At 39.1% G+C, this 17,486-nt stretch overlaps 1 protein-coding gene across 1 annotated transcript in view; it reads left to right on the forward strand.

Annotated features, from left to right (window-relative positions):
- The window catches only part of NBAS (NBAS subunit of NRZ tethering complex), a 387,713-nt gene that overhangs the window by 226,828 nt on the left and 143,399 nt on the right, over nt 1-17,486 (forward strand). Inside the window, exons 37-38 of the mRNA XM_055254044.2 lie at nt 551-664; nt 993-1,113. Of these exons, the coding sequence (XP_055110019.2) occupies nt 551-664; nt 993-1,113 (235 nt within the window). The remainder of the gene's footprint in view (nt 1-550; nt 665-992; nt 1,114-17,486) is intronic.

Consider the following 17,486-nt stretch of genomic DNA (forward strand, 5'->3'; position numbering starts at 1 on the left):
GAGAAAGACGTAGAAGCCGATAGGATGCATAAAGCAGGCAGTTTGGTTGAGGTGGAAAGTTAGCCCTTAATGTTAGTTAACATATAACAACCTCAAATGATATTCCGCATAGTTTAGTTGTTAGGCTATTGGTTGTTTGCCTCATTCAGAGCTACTAAAGGATTTTTAAGGAGGGCAGCAACACGGACAAGATGATGTTTTCAAGTGGTTATTCTGACTGTAGTGTAAAAACTCACCATGTGAACAACATTGATTACTTCAGTGTTTCTAATTCATTGATGTCAAAGTGACCAGGAAAAGAAAAAGGCACTGCAGGGTGGGGTTGATGTGCTGCTCTTAGCATGTAGTTATGATCCTTCATTCTCTGCCGGGTATCTGTGTGACTCTGGCCCTCTTTTTAGGTCATGGGAAGCGCAGGAGGCATTGACCAATTTCTCCTGAAATCAGCCCTTTCTTCCTCCCTCTCTCCCTTCTTTCCTTGCTTTTACTTCTTCTACCTCCTTGTCTTCTCTTTCTTTTTATCCATTGTTCTGTACTTTTTTCTTTTTAGGGGCAAAAATGTGGTGGTGCATATCAAATCGGAACTACAGCCAATGAAGATCTAGAGAAACAAGGGTGTCATCCTTTTTATGAATCTGTCATCTCAAATCCTTTTGTCACTGAGGTAAGGACAGTGTGTCTAAGAAGATAGATTTAACTGTCATGCTGTTGTAGACAGTAGAAACAAAAACTAAAATTTTCTTGAAAATAGACTTATTTGTCTTGGTTCTTATTCATGTTATTCGTTGGTTTTTACATGTTTTTTTGGTATATATTATGACACATTATGAGATTAAAATCTGTTTAAAAATGTTTCATAAAATAATATGCTTAGTCTGTGAGCAGTTATTATTCAAGTCACCAGAAAACAACATCCTATAATTGTTTTCTAAGCATATATTTGTAGGACAAAAGGCACCCTACTACATAGTGAAACTGCTTCTTTTGTGTAGTCTGAAGGGACCTATGACACCTATCAACATGTTCCAGTGGAAAGCTTTGCAGAAGTATTGCTGAGAACTGGAAAATTGGCAGAGGCTAAAAATAAAGGAGAAGTATTTCCAACAACTGAAGGTAAGAGAGAAGGTTCTAGTTCCTTGACAGTGTGTAACTAGGTGAACATTGTTAACCAAGAATTTACGAATGAACAAGAGTTTGGAAATGAAATTTTTCAGTAATTTTGAATTGCATAACTTGACACCATCATTCATTCATTCATCCATTTATTAATTTTGTTTAAAACATTTATTGAGAACCTACTATTTTCAGGATTTGTACTTACATTGAGGATTTAAAGGGATGAATATCATTCCTATCTTTAACTGGCTAGTTATGTAAAGTGATTCTCCTAGTGAATGGAAAAAATGCTCAATAAAATTTATTTCCTGATTTTATGCTTAATAGAATGTAGATTATATTTCATCTTCAGAATTTTCTGCTTGGTGGAATATCTTTCCATGTGGAAATTTTTGAAAAGAATTAAATGCATGCAAGTTTACCAAAGACAGCTTACAATTTATACCTTTTTTTCCTTTAGCCTCCTTCTTTTTAAGGTTCTAGGATAGTTTCTTTGACTGTGCCCTTTCAATTCCCCCTCTCTCTGCTCTGCCATCCTTAGCGAATATCTCATAATTCAAAGGCTGCTGGAACTGCAGTTATCTCGTCTATATTTCAGATGTCAGTGAGGAGGAAAAGGGTGAAGGAAAAGCAGTTTTCTTGAAAGTCCTATCCACAGCTTGCACTTATTATTTTATTACTTATTATTACTTTTTATTGTATTACTGGCCACATCTAACTGCCAATAAGCCTGGACAGTGCCGTCTGTTAACTGAGCACGTTGCTATATAAAGTAAAATTTGGGAAAATGCATACAGGGAATGGAACTGCTCATTCCCCCCAAAAGCTTATACTGTAGCTTATTTTTAGATGTTTTTTTCTATCAATCAGTACTCACATGCTGCTGGGGAGAGGAGAGGCAAATACCACTTCCCTATCCACTGTGCGGGTCCCTTGAACACTAGAGGTTTTTACTAAGTATACCATATTTCTTCAGTTCTGAGATGCATGTTTTTCTACCTATCCTTCTCTAATCAGGGCATGTATCACAGTTATGGATATATTTATGTTTCTTTTCTTCTTCAAAAAGCTATTATTAAATTTATGGTACATCTTACAGTTGAAATTGAGTATATATGAAAAGTATAGTCATGTTTCTCTTTCCCTGTTTAATTATTCTTCATTACTTCTTGCTTTTCTTTTTATTGTCTTACATCAGTTGCCCATGGATTAAATATGATTGGTTATCAAGGTAGTTTGTACAGATAGAATCTGAGACCTTAAGAAAATACTAGGTTGGATGTGGACCTATTATTTGGCATAATAACGGACTGAAGTAATAACCAGAACATTCGCAAACATTGGTTTATACGATATTTTTATTATTTAGTCTATAAAGTCTGAGCATACCTTATTTTATTGTTCTGTGCTGTATTGCACTTCGCAGATACAGTACTTTTTAAAAAATTGAAGGTTTATAGCAACGCTATGTCAAGCAAGTTTATCAGAACCATTTTTTCAACACTGTATGCCCATTTCATGTCTGTGTCACATTTTGATAATTCTCACAATATTTCAAACTTTTTCATTATTATTGTATCTGTTATGGTAATTTGTGATTAGTGATCTTTGATGTTACTATTGCAATTGTTTTGGGGCACCATAAACTGCACCAATATAAGATGTAAACTTAATTGATAAATGTTGTGTGTGTTTTGACTGCTCCACTGACCAGCCATTTTCCATCTCTCTCCCTCTTCTTGGGTCTCTCTGTTCTCTGAGACACAACAATATTGAAATGAGGCAAGTTAATAACCCTATAATGGCCTATAAATATTCAAGTGAAAGGAAGAGTTGCCCATCTCTAAATTAAAAGCTAGAAATGATTAAGCTTAGTGAGGAAGGTGTGTTGAAAGCTGAGAAAGACTGAAAGCTAGGCATCTTGCACCAAATAGTTAGCCAAGTTGTGAATGCAGAGGAAAAGTTCTTGAAGGAAATTAAAAGTGCTATTCCAGTGAGCACACAGATGATAAGAAAGCAAAACAACCATATTGCTGATGTGGAGAGAGTTTCAGTGGCCTGGATAGAAGATCAAACCAGCCACAACATTCCCTTAAGCCAAAGTATAATCCAGAACAGGTCCCTTTTACTGCCTTTAATTCTGTGAAGGCTGAGAGAGGTAAGGAAGCTACAGAAGAAAAGTATGAAGCTAGCAGAGATTGGTTCATTTTGAGAAATTGCCACAGCCACCACAACCCTCAGCAACCACAATCCTGATCAGTCAGCAGCCGTCAACATTGAGACCCTTCACCTGCAAAAAGATTAGGATTTACTGAACGCTCTGATGATTATTAGCAGTTTTTAGCAATAAAGTATTTTTAAATTAAGGCATATGCATGGGTTTCTAGACATAATGTTACTGCATGCTTAGTAGACTACAGTATAGTGTAAATACAACTTTGATATGCACTGAGAAACAGAATAATTTGTGTGATACAGTTTATTGCAATATTTGCTTTATTGCAGTAGTCTGGAACAAAACTCACAGTATCTTTGAGGTATGCTTGTACAGGTATGTGAATTTGAATACCTCTCATATAAAAGGTATGGTTTACAAAAAGGCAAAATAATGGAAGCACATGGTTAAAGGTCTTAAAGATGGCTGCTTTCTTGGAGTAGACCCTCTCAAACTGATTGCTCAGTGTATTAAAGCTTCTGATATTTTCTAGTGCTGTTTTTGGAGAAACGTTGAGTATGTAAGCAATTAGGCCCTTGAGAGGTGCATATTTCTGGGTTAGTCGGCCTCCTCTTTTCATAGAATCCTTACAGTGCTCAGCCATCTTTGTTGTAGTGGATAACTAAATGATGAGACATCAAAATGATCTTGAGAAGTAAAGCAAATAGTGAGGTTTTCTTGTGGAGCTTTATGGAGTGGGAGAAACATACTTGAAGATGATCAGGGATCTCTTCCAGTTCCCTTTCTAACCGTGTGGACATTATTCACTGAAGGAGAGGTCCTCGAGCCACCTGTGTGCTAGCCCTGTCCTAGGAACTTAGAATATAAAGTAGAAGACATTGTCCCTGCCTTCAACGGGCTTATAAAAGAGTTGGGGAGACAGATAGATTTGTGTGTGATAGGCGCTATGACAGGCAAACCCAGAGGCATTGGGATTGTAGAGGTGGCAGCTGAGGGAGAAGGTGTTGTGAAGAGGCCTTCTGAAGCAGCCAATACTTGACTTGGACTTGGAAGGATGAATAAGGGAGGAAATGGATAGAGAGGTGGGTTTGGAGGAAGAAGAAATGGGATATTTTAGGAAGAGGGAATAAAATTCATAGAGGCAAAGAAGATTTAAAACTTTATGATTTTTCGGGGATTTGTAAGCTATTCCAATACCTGGAGAGGAAGGGTATGTGTGGCCAGCCAGTGGAGAGATGAAGCGATAGTAGACTGAGAAGAAATGCAAGGCTTTGTGAGTGAATTTAAACATTTTGAAGGAACCCTCTATCAAAAGCTGTAGGGATTTCAAGCAGAAGAATATTTATTCCATTTTCCTTTGCTTCCATTTTCTTATGTATAAAATGAGCATAGCAGCCTGAATGTTCTGTCCCGGGCTGTTGCTCTCCGATGGCACCCTGACGTGCGCCTTCGCTCAGACTGGTCCCCGACCTGCGTGATTGTCCTTGCTACCACCTTGCCCTTTAGTCGATCCAATTAGGATTTCACAATTTTTTCAAACTTACCTCTGTAGTTCTCCTTCCTGGTTACACTTTAGAATCTCTTAGGAATTTTTAAGAAATATATTGTGGCCCTAGAATCCGTTGTAGGTGATTTTTTTTTTTTTTTTTTTTTTTTTTCAGAAACTGTGGAGTTGGGCCCAGGTTTTTTTGTTTTGTTTTGTTTTTTGTTTGTTTGTTTGTTTGTTTTGAGACTGGGTCTTGCTCTGTCGTCCAGGCTGGAGTGCAGTGGCGTGATTGTGGCTCACTGCAATCTCAACCTCCTGTGCACAAGTGACCCTCCCACCACTGCCTCCTGAGTAGCTGAAACTACAGGTGCGCACCACCATGCCCAGCTAATTTTTTTTTTGTTAATGTAGAGACAGAGTCTCCACATGTTGCCCAGGCTGGTATCAAACTCCTGGGCTCAGGCAATCCTCCCATCTCAGTCTCCCAGACCACACCCAGCTCATACATCAAGTGTTTTCTAGAGAACCTCGGGGGATTCAGTTGTGAAACCATAGTCACGACTGTTTGGAAAGTTTCACTTCAGATATTAGATTCTCCCCAGCCTCGTGTGTCCGTTCTTCATACTGAGACTTCACTCTCTGAGCTTCTCACCAGAAAGCACAGAGAAAGCTCCCTATGTCTTTTATGGCTGTGTGTGGTCTCTTCAACTTAAGGCTCAAACTCTGAGTACCACATCTACTTCTCACTCTTTTTTCCTCACAGCTGTGAGGATTTTCTATGTAGTAGGTGCACAATGAATGTCTCCTCACCATGATGAAAGTACAGCACGTCTATCGGAGTCATTGGGCCAGTGAACTGAGCGTATGCTCTTAGTGCGTCTGCATCCTAGTGTGTGTACTGTTCTTAGTCATGTCTATGGGATTTTAAGGGCCTGCAGTGACTTTTTGTCTGCCCTGGTGTTTCTTGAGATTATATTTTCTGACAATCAGATTTTAATATTTCACCAGAGAAAGAATCTAAGTCTATTAAGGAGTTAAAAATTCAAATATCATTGAACGATAAAAACATTTCAGAGCACTTACAATTTATATTAAGAAAATGTATTACTATACCATCAATATTAAATATACAGATGATTTTAATAATAATAATCTCTTTTATTTACATTTGGGTTTATAATTTATGAAGCATTTTCATATTCCCTATCACATTTTGTATATTTTGATAATGCCAATATATCTGGGAGTTACCTTTGGCTATTTTATAGTATCAAATATTTGTCAGAAACTCAGCAGAATTGAAGAGTGATGTAGGTTATAAATGACACAGATTAAAAATTGTGGTAAAAAAAGTAATTCTTGACTTTAGAAGTAGGTCATAATACAAATTACACTTCCTAACATAATCTGACTTTTTAGAACTTTTTAATAAAGTTGATGAAAAGATTTTTATGGAGACTAACTAAAGAAAATTGGTCATTATTTAGCAAAATGAATGATTTAATGATTTCCAAGTCAATAATATGGGCAACTTTCCTCTGTGAGTTTTGTACTAGAATTACATTTATCAGAGTGCTTTCTAGAGGCACTTACTTTGCACCGAATTAGCGCTTGAAGGCTTAAGCATAGATTTCTGTTTTTTTTTTTTTAATTTTATAATTACTATTATTTTTTATTATACTTTAAGTTCTAGGGTACATGTGTACAACGTGCAGGTTTGTTACATATGTATACATGTACCATGTTGGTTTGTTGCACCCATCAACTCGTCATTTACATTAGTTATTTCTCCTAATGCTATCCCTCCCCCAGCTCCCCACCCACCCACCAGGTCCTGATGTGTGATGTTCCCCGCCCTGTGTCCAAGTGTTCTCATTGTTCATTTCCCACCTATGAGTGAGAACATGTGGTGTTTGGTTTTCTGTCCTTGTGATAGTTTGCTGAGAATGATGGCTTCCAGCTTTATCCATGTCCCTACAAATGACATGAACTCATCATTTTTTATGACTGCATAGTATTCCATGGTTTATGTGCCACATTTTCTTAATCCAGTCTGTCATTGATGGACATTTGGGTTGGTTCCAACTCTTTGCTATTGTGAATAGTGCCGCAATAAACATACGTGTGCATATGTCTTTATAGTAGCATGATTTATAATCCTTGTGGTATATACCCAGTAATGGGATCGCTGGGTCAAATGATATTTCTAGTCCTAGATCCTTGAGGAATCGCCACACTGTCTTCCACAATGGTTGAACTAATTTACACTCCTACCAACAGTGTAAAAGTGTTCCTATTTCTCCACATCCTCTCTAGCATCTATTGTTTCCTGACTTTTTAATGATCGCCATTCTAACTGGTGTGAGATGGTATCTCATTGTGGTTTTGATTTGCATTTCTCTGATGGCCAGTGATGATGAGCATTTTTTCATGTGTCTGTTGGCTGCATAGATGTTTTCCAAAGTGTCTGTTCATATCCTTTGCCCACTTTTTGATGGGGTTGTTTGCTTTTTTTCTTGTAGATTTGTTTCAGTTCTCTGTAGATTCTGGATATTAGCCCTTTGTCAGATGAGTAGATTGCAAAAATTTTCTCCCATTCTGTAGGTTGCCTGTTCACTCCAATGGTAGTTTCTTTTGCCACGCAGAAGCTCTTTAGTTTAATTAGATCCCATTTGTCATTGTTGGCTGTTGTTACCATTGCTTTCGGTGTTTTAGACATGAAGTCCTTGCCCACGCCTATGTCCTGAATGGTATTGCTTAGGTTTTCTTCTAGGGTTTTTATGGTTTTAGGTCTAACATGTAAGTCTTTAATCCATCTTGAATTAATTTTTGTATAAGGTGTAAGGAAGGGACCTAGTTTCAGCTTTCTACATATGGCTAGCCAGTTTTCCCAGCACCATTTATTAAATAGGGAATCCTTTCCCCATTTCTTGTTTTTGTCAGGTTTGTCAAAGATCAGATGGTTGTAGATGCATGGTATTATTTCTGAGGGCTCTGTTCTCTTCCGTTGGTCTCTATATCTGTTTTGGTACCAGTACCATGCTATTTTGGTTACTGTAGCCTTGTAGTATAGTTTGAAGTCAGGTAGCATGATGCCTCCAGCCTTGTTCTTTTTGCTTAGGATTGTCTTGGTAATGTGGGCTCTTTTTTGGTTCCATATGAACTTTAAAGTAGTTTTTTCCAATTCTGTGAAAAAAGTCATTGGTAGCCTGATGGGGATGGCATTGAATCTATAAATTACCTTGGGCAGTATGACCATTTTCACTGTATTGATTTTTCCTATCCGTAAGCATGGAATATTCTTCTATTTGTTTGTATCCTCTTTTATTTCGCTGAGCAGTGGTTTGTATTTCCCCTTGAAGAGGCCCTTCACATCCATTGTAAATTGTATTCCTAGGTATTTTATTCTTTTTAGCAATTGTGAATGGCAGTTCATGTGTGATTTGGCTCTCTGTTTGTCTGTTATTGGTGTATAGGAATGCTTGTGATTTTTGCACATTGATTTTGTATCCTGAGACTTTGCTGAAGTTGCTTGTCAGCTTAAGGAGATTTTGGGCTGAGATGATTGGGTTTTCTAGATATGCAATCATGTCATCTGCAAACAGAAACAATTTCATTTCCTCTTTTCCTAATTGAATACCCTTTATTTCTTTCTCTTGCCTGATTGCCCTGGCCAGAACTTCCAACACTATGTGGAATAGGAGTGGTGAGAGAGGGCATCCTTGTCTTGTGCCAGTTTTCAAAGGGAATGCTTCCAGTTTTTGCCCATTCAGTATGATATTGGCTGTGGATTTGTCATAAATAGCTCTTATTATTTTGAGATACGTTCCATCAATACCTAATTTATTGAGAGTTTTTAGCATGAAGGGCTGTTGAATTTTGTTGAAGGCCTTTTCTGCATCTATTGAGATAGTCATATGGTTTTTGTCATTGGTTCTGTTTATGTGATGGATTATGTTTTTTGATTTGTGTATGTTGAACCAGCCTTGCATCCCAGGGATGAAGCTGACTTGATCGTGGTGGATAAGCTTTTGGTGTCTGCTGGATTTGGTTTGCCAGTATTTTATTGAGGATTTTTGCATTAATGTTCATCAGGGATATTGATCTAAAATTCTCTTTTTTTTGTTGTGGTCTCTGCCAAGCTTTGGTATCAGGATGATGCTGACCTCATAAAATGAGTTAGGGAGGATTCCCTCTTTTCCTATTGATTGGAATAGTGTCAGAAGGAATGGTACCAGCTCCTCTTTGTACCTCTGGTAGAATTCAGCTGTGAATCTGTCTGGTCCTGGACTTTTTTTGGTTGGTAGGCTGTTAATTATTGCCTCAATTCCAGAGCCTGTTATTGGTCTGTTCAGAGATTCACCTTCTTCCTGGTTTAGTCTTGGGAGGGTGTATGTGTCCAGTAATTTATCCATTTCTTCTAGATTTTCTAGTTTATTTGAGTAGGGTGTTTATAGTATTCTCTGATGGTTGTTTGTATTTCTGTGGGATCGGTGGTGATATCCCCCTTATCATTTTTTATTGGATCTATTTGGTTCTTCTCTCTTTTCCTCTTTATTACTCTTGCTAGCGGCCTATCAATTTTGTTGATCTTTTCAAAAAACCAGCTTCTGGATTCATTGATTTTTTGAAGGGTTTTTTGTGTCTCTGTCTCCTTCAGTTCTGCTCTGATCTTAGTTATTTCTTGCCTTCTGCTAGCTTTTGCATTTGTTTGCTCTTGCTTCTTTAGTTCTTTTAATTGTGATGTTAGGTGTCAATTTTATATCTTTCCTGCTTTCTCTTGTGGGCATTTAGTGCTATAAATTTCCCTCTACACACTGCTTTAAATGTGTCCCAGGAATTCTGGTACATTGTGTCTTTGTTCTCATTGGTTTCAAAGAACATCTTTATTTCTGCCTTCATTTTGTTATGTACCCAGTAGTCACTCAGGAGCAGGCTGTTCAGTTTCCATGTTGTTGTGTGGTTTTGAGTGAGTTTCTTAATCCTGAGTTCTAATTTGATTGCATTGTGGTCTGAGAGAAAGTTTGTTTTGATTTGTGTTCTTTTACATTTACTGAGGAGTGTTTTACTTCCAATTATGTGGTCAATTTTAGAATAAGTGTGATGTGGTGCTGAGAAGAATGTATATTCTGTTGTTTTGGGGTGGAGAGTTCTGTAGATGTCTATTAGGTCCACTTGGTCCACAGCTGAGTTCAAGTCCTGGATATTCTTGTTAACCTTCTTTCTCATTGATTTGTCTAATATTGACAGTGGAGTTTTAAAGTCTCCCATTATTACTGTGTGGGAGTCTAAGTCTCTTTTAGGTCTCTAAGGACTTGCTTTATGAATCTGGGTGCTCCTGTATTGGGTGCATATATATTTAGGATAGTTAGCTCTTCTTATTCAGTTGATCCCTTTACCATTATGTAATGGCCTCCTCTGTCTCTCTTGATCTTTGTTGGTTTAAAGTCTATTTTATCAGAGACAAGGATTGCAACCCCTGCTTTTTTTCTGCTTTCCATTTGCTTGGTAGATCTTCCTCCATCCCTTTATTTTGAGCCTGTGTATGTCTCTACATGTGAGATGGGTCTCCTGAATACAGCACACTGATGGGTCTTGACTCTTTATCCGGTTTGCCAGTCTGTGTCTTTTAATTGGAGTATTTAGCCCATTTATATTTAGGTTAATATTGTTATGTGAGGATTTGATCCTGTCATTATGTTAGCTGGTTATTTTGCCCGTTAATTGATGCAGTGTCTTCCTGGCATTGATGGTCTTTACAATTTGGCATGTTTTTACCGTGATTGATACCAGTTTTTCCTTTCCATGTTTAGTGCTCCCTTTAGGAGCTCTTGTAAGGCAGGCCTGGTAGTGACAAAATCTCAGCATTTGCTTGTCTATGAAGGATTTTATTTCTCCTTCCCTTATGAAGCTTGGTTTGGCTGGATATGAAATTCTGGGTTGAAAATTCTTTTCTTTAAGAATGTTGAATATTGGCCCCCACTCTCTTCTGGCTTTGTAGAGTTTCTGCGGAGAGATCTGCTGTTAGTCTGATGGGCTTCCCTTTGTGGGCAACCCAACCTTTCGCACTGGCTGCCCTTGACATTTTTTCCTTTATTTCAACGTTGGTGAATCTGACAATTATGTCTTGGGGTTGCTCTTCTCAAGGAGTATCTTTGTGGTGTTCTCTGTATTGCCTGAATTTGAATGTTAGCCTGTCTTGTTAGGTTGGGGAAGTTCTCCTGGATAATATCCTGAAGAGTGTTTTCCAGCTTGTTTCCATTCTCCCTGTCACTTTCAGGTACACCAATCAAATGTAGATTTGGTCTTTTCACATAGTCCCATATTTCTTGGAGGCTTTGTTTGTTTCTTTTTACTCTTTTTTCTCTAACCTTGTCTTCTTGCTTTATTTCATTAATTTGATCTTCAATCACTGATACTCTTCCACTTGACCGAATTGGCTACTGAAGCTTGTGCATGCATCATGAAGTTCTCGTGCCATGGTTTTCAGCTCCATCAGGTAATTTAAGGTCTTCTCTACACTGTTTATTCTAGTTAGACATTTGTCTACCCCTTTTTCAGGGTTTTTAGCTTCCTTGCAATACGTTAGAACATACTTCTTTAGCTCGGAGAAGTTTGTTATTACCGACCTTCTGAAGCCTACTTCTATAAACTTGTCAAAGTCATTCTCCATCCGGCTTTATTCCGTTGCTGGTGAGGAGCTGCGATCCTTTGCAGGAGAAGAGGTGCTCTCGTTTTTAGAATTTTCAGCTTTTCTGCTCTGGTTTCTCCCCATCTTTGTGGTTTTATCTACCTTTGGTCTTTGATGTTGGTGACCTACAGATGGGATTTTGGTGTGGATGTCCTTTTTGTTGATGTTGATGTGATTCCTTTCTGTTTGTTAGTTTTCCTTCTAAGAGTCAGGTTCCTCAGCTGCAGGTCTGTTGGAGTTTGCTGGAGGTCTACTCCAGATGCTGTTTGCCTGTTTATCACCAATGGAGGCTGCAGAACAGCAAATACTGCAGAACAGTGAATATTACTGCTGGATCCTTCCTCTAGAAGCTTCGTCCCAGAGGGGCACCCCCTGTATGAAGTGTCTGTTGGACCCTAATGGGAGTTGTCTCCCAGTTAGGCTACACAGGGTCAGGGACCCACTTGAGGAGGCAGTCTGTCCGTTCTTAGAGCTCAAACGCTATGCTGGGAGAACCACTGCTCTCTTCAGAGCTGTCAGACAGGGATGTTGAAGTCTGTAGAAGTTGTCTGCTGCCTTTTGTTCAGCTGTGCTCTGCACACAGAGGTGGAGTCTGTAGAGGCAGTAGTCCTTGCTGAGCTGCGGTGGGCTCCTCCGACTTTGAGCTTCCTGGCCACTTTATTTACCTACTCAAGCCTCAGCAATGGTGGACGCCCCTCCCCCAGCCAGGCTGCTGCCTCACAGTTCAATCTCAGACTGCTGCGCTAGCAGTGAGCAAGGCCCCGTGGGCATGGGACCCACCAAGCCAGGCAGGTGAAAGAATCTCCTTGTCTGCCGGTTGCTAAGACCTTGGGAAAAGCACAGTATTTTGGGCGGGAGTGTCCCATTTTTTTCAGGTACAATGTGTCATGGCTTCCCTTGGCCAGGAAAGGGAAATCTCCCAATCCCTTGCGCTTCCTGTGTGAGGCAACACCCCGCCCTGCTTCATCTCACCCTCTGTGGGCTGCACCCACCGTCCAACCAGTCCCAGTGAGATAAAAAGGTACCTCAGTTGGAAATGCAGAAATCACCTGTCTTCTGCGTCAATCACGCTGGGAGCTGCAGAGCGGAGCTGTTCCTATTTGGCCATCTTGGAACGGGGAGAGTTAAGCATAGATTTCATCTGATTTTGGCCATATAACTTGTTTAGACAATGCATTATATTCAAGATTTGAGAACTAGCATTACAAATTAAATTCATGCACACTGCTAAATGTAGAGCAGGTTTTATTTATTTATTTATTTATTTTTTATGTTTACTGGCAAAGTCCCTGTAATTCAGTCTCTAGCCAATATTGCATGTTGTGCATCCCAGCAAAACTTGCTTACCATCTTCTCTGAATATTTTGTCAAATATTGCTTCATATGGTTTGTGGATTCCAAGGCCAAGAAACTTCCAAGTGTGGATTTTGATTTCTACTTTATTAGGATCTCTGAGTCTGGATGAGGGCTGTTGAGACAGTTTTGATGCCCGGGGTGGAGTAGAGACTCATGTTCTCCACTGTTCCCATCAGTTCCCTACAATTCATGTTAGTGAGGAGAGCCCTGGGCTAGGCACTTGGGTTACAGAGATTAATGCCTGGGATTATTGTGTGGGAGAAAAAAAGTCATGAGATAACTTCAACAGCAATTGTGTTAGGGATTCAAGAAGGGAGATTTCTTTCTTTTCCATCTCAAATCATGTGGAGAGTTGTATACTTGATGCTTGGGATTCTTCCAGTCTTGAAGTAGCTGGGAGGCCATGGGTTTGGTGTGGCCAGAAACAGCTGGCTGAGTGCAGTGCCGGAGACTAGGCATATATAACTTGTCCAGAAGTGTCTTTTAGGAAATCCGCTTTGGGGAATAAGTAACTGACAGGGAGCTTAAGCATTTGACACAGTTTTCAGGAGGGATTTCTTTCATTTTTCTTCCCCAGCATTTTTATTGACAAAATTTAAAATTCATAGTAAAGTTGAAATAATTCTGCAGTGAACTCCTGTTCACTCCTGTTCATTCTCTGTTCACTCCCGTACACTCCTGTGTACCCTCCAGTTAATATTGCCACATTTACTGTACCTGTATTTCTCCACGTCTCTATTCATCAACCAAACCCAACTTCTTTTTTGATGCATTTCAAAGTAAATCATAGACATCAGTAAACTTCACCTCTTGACACTACACTGCATATCTTTAATTAGAGTATTTTTTACTTTTGTGTGTTTTAAAATTTACAGTGAATTACAAAAATCTTAGTTGTATGATTGTACAGATTCTGTCAAGTGCAGCACCTGTGTAACCCTCACTCTTGTCAAGATGCAGAACCTTACTGCCACCCTAGAAAATCTCAGCCTCTTCCCAGCACATGCCCAACCTGCACTTCCTACAGGGCACCCCATGCTCTGATTTTTCCCCACTGTAGATTAGTTTTGATTGTTCTAGAATTCATTAAATGCAGTCATATAATATTATTTTATATAATACTGAAAGTGAAAGTTTTTGAGATTCATCTATGTTGCATCCATCAGTAGGTTTTTTTGTTTTAAATTATTGAGTAGTATTTCATTGAATGCGTATAAAACTGTTCATCCACGTTTCTGTTAAAGGATACCTGGGGTCTTTCAGCTTATGGTTGTTATTGTTTTAAAAAGCTGCTGTGAACTCTCATACAAGTGTTTTGTTGGACATGTGTTTTCATTTCTCTTAGGTAAATTTTAATAGTAGACTTGCTGGGTCAAAGATTATGGGTTTGTTTAGTTTTAATAAGGGACTGCCAAAATTCTCTTACTTTCAGCTGTTGTGGATTTTTTGGGCTGTGGTTTTTCAAGACTGTGGGTTTTCTATCTGAGTTTTACCTGCCCAGCATGGCACAGGCAGGAGCTTGCCCTCAGGATTGAAGCTGTAAAGATGGGAAACTCACCAATACCATTCATTCTTTCAAATGGCAGCCATCTTCCAGTTTTTATTTGCTGTAGGTATCTATCCGGTGGCTTTTAATACTTGTTTGTTGTTGTTGTTGTTTGTTTGTTTTGTGATGGAGTCTCTCTCTGTTGCCCAGGCCGGAGTGCAGTGGTATGATCTTGGCACACTGCAATCTCTGCCTCCCAGTTTCAAGCAATTCTCATGCATCAGCCTCCCGAGTAAGCTGGGACAACAGGTGCATGCCATCATGTCCGGATAGTTTTTTTGTATTTTTAGTAGAGATGAGGTTTCACCATCTTGACCAGACTGGTCTCAAACTCCTAACTTAAGTGATCCACCCGCCTCGGCCTCCCAAAGTGCTGGGATTACAGGCATGAGCCACCATGCCTGGCCTTTTAATACTTGTTTTTTATATTTTATCTAGAGTTTACAGTTTTAATCTGTAGGAGGGCTGTCTGGATGATAGAACCCAGTCACTGAAGAATTTAAATAGAATTACTATTCTGGATTTCACTGGAGTTCACCAGGTGATGTGTGGTTAAAGTCTGAGTCATAGTTTCCTAGAAAGGGTAATAGAAAGCCAGAGAGCCTTTTGCTTAGGATTAATTCTGAGGAGTCAGCTCATGAATGAAGTCTTTAACTGGTCAAAAGAATTTTACACATTCTCCAGCTGGCTTGGGTGGTTGAAATAGATGTCAAGAAGTCCCTAGGGAATTAGACCTCATGGATGTTCAGGTGGGTGAACTGCACAAGCTCAACAGCATTTCTGGAGGAGATGCTGAAATGAGGAGATGCTCAAAGTGAGAATTTAAAAACCACATGGCAATAGCAATGAAAATTGCAGTTGCATGTATTGTTTGACCCAGTAGCTCTACTTCTAGGAATTTATCCTAAGAATATCTTCATTCACATTCTTAAAATGGCATATGTTAATTGTTTATCATAGCGTAACGTTGTCAATAGCCTGGTAGGTACTGATCAAGAAAGATATCGATTTTATTTTGGGTCTTCTGTTTCCTGTCTTTACAAATGAACTGCCTTTCTGAGTCTGGCAGATTTACATAAGCTTCCAAGCCTGTGTAAAAACAAGATAATACTATCTCCTTGCAGGATTTTTGAGACACATAGAGCTAAGTGATATAAAACACCTATTTCATGTTTGGCTCCTCAGAGCATATATTTTTAAAATTATAGGTATTTGTGTTTTAGATTAATTTTATTATTTTTGTTATACAATGCAACGGCATGAGCACAGGCAGAGAGTTTGGATAGCAGACTGATTTGGTTGACATACAGGGTAGGTTTAATGGCAAATTAAAACCACAAATTAAAGTTGGCCCATATTTATGGAGACTTTAAATGCTCAATAGGAAATGTTAACTTTCGTTTTTTAGGGAATGGGAAACTAATGAAGATTATTTTTCTGAGCTAGAGAATGACACAATTACTGAGTGCTTGAGTAAAATTAATATGAAACTGCTATTTTAAGAAAGTGCTGGAAGGAGAAAGACTGAAGGCATCAGGTAGAGCAGCATTGAGGGCCTGTTGAAAGGCTCTAATTTTTCAACAATTAAAACCTAGAGTTCGTGGCAGTGAAAATAGAAAGTATGTGTGAAAGAGTTCTTTGGAAATTATTCAGTTGGATTTGACGAGGAACCAAGTGCTGGCAGCAGAGGAGAGGATGAAGTCCAAGATGACTCTGTGGTGTTAAGTTTAGTTTATTGGGAAAAATAAGGTACTATTTTAGTAATATGAAAGATATTGGGTAAAGAATGATTAATTTGAGGTAGCATTTGAGTGGCAGTGTCCAACAAGGAGTTGGTAAGGCCAGTCTTATGGTTCAAACCTAAATAGTGGGAAAATAGACCAGGGTACCAGTTGAATTTAAGAGTAGAATTGAGACTGGGCATGGTAGCTCATGCCTGTAATCCCAGCACTTTAGGAATTCGAGACGGGAGGATCACTTGAGGCCATTAGTTCAAGACCAGCTTGGGCAATATGAAAATACCCTGTCTCTACAAAAAAATTTTAAAGCAATAGTCTGGTGTGGTGGCACACACCTGTCATTCTAGCTACATGGGGGGCTGAGGCAGGTGGTTCACTTGAGCCCAGATTTTGAGGCTGCAGTGAGCCAAGACTGTCCCATTCCACTACAGCCTGGGCAATAGACCGAGACCCCATCTCTTTAAAAAGGAAAGAAAAAAAAGAATGTAGTTGAATTCTCTAGGTGAGGATGTAAGGTGGGATTAAGAGATAGTGAAGAACTGACCCAACTGAATACTCACATTGAAGAATCAAGGATGAAGATCTGGTGACGCACACAGAGGAGGATCATCTGAGGAACAGATGCAGGAGAACTCAGTGTCCTTGAAGCCAAAGGCAGGCCTATCTGGCCGTGCCTAGTGCTACAGTGAGATTTAAGAGAAAAAGAAGAGAGAAAAGACCTTGGATTTCATGACCTTTGGAGGTCATATTAGTTGTGACCCAGGGATGGAGGGACTTGAGGAGAGAGGGAGTGTCAAGGTAATGGGTGCAGTGGGGCAGACCACTCATTAGTAAGGTTAGCAGTGAAAAGAAAGGGGACTGTGGAGGTTGTCAGAGTGGAGAGTTATCAAGGGGAGAATTCTTTTCTAACGCTGAGGTGATTTGTTTGTGTGTTGGCACTAGGCAAATAAAAAAGTTACCCAGACTCTGAATCTTCTCTTGTAAGTTGAGGAAAACATCTAACTTCTTCCATAGAGAGGTTGTGAGGGGGAACTAATTCAAACGATTGCTGAGTGCTCATTGAGAAGCAGCTAAGCCACAGGAAATAAGATAACAGAGGTGTATCAGCTCATCAGGTGTGACTGTTTAAGTCTGTTCTTGCTTCTTGGCGAAATTAGTCTTTATGCTTAAATGCAATGGTTAATTCATTAATAATTATGATTTATATAAAATGGATATAATTGTCTCTGTTGCACTGTGGTTGTTATTAGAAGAACCTTTTATCAATCATTTTTAGGGGGAAATGAAAACATGTTATAACTGAAGAAAAGAATTTGCTTACTCAAGCCTGTGGTTTATAGAGGGATGGAGGGAACCCACTGGGTACTTTCTGTGTG

The sequence above is a fragment of the Symphalangus syndactylus genome, chromosome 18, assembly GCF_028878055.3.
Source record: "Symphalangus syndactylus isolate Jambi chromosome 18, NHGRI_mSymSyn1-v2.1_pri, whole genome shotgun sequence".
Classification (NCBI taxonomy): domain Eukaryota; kingdom Metazoa; phylum Chordata; class Mammalia; order Primates; family Hylobatidae; genus Symphalangus; species Symphalangus syndactylus.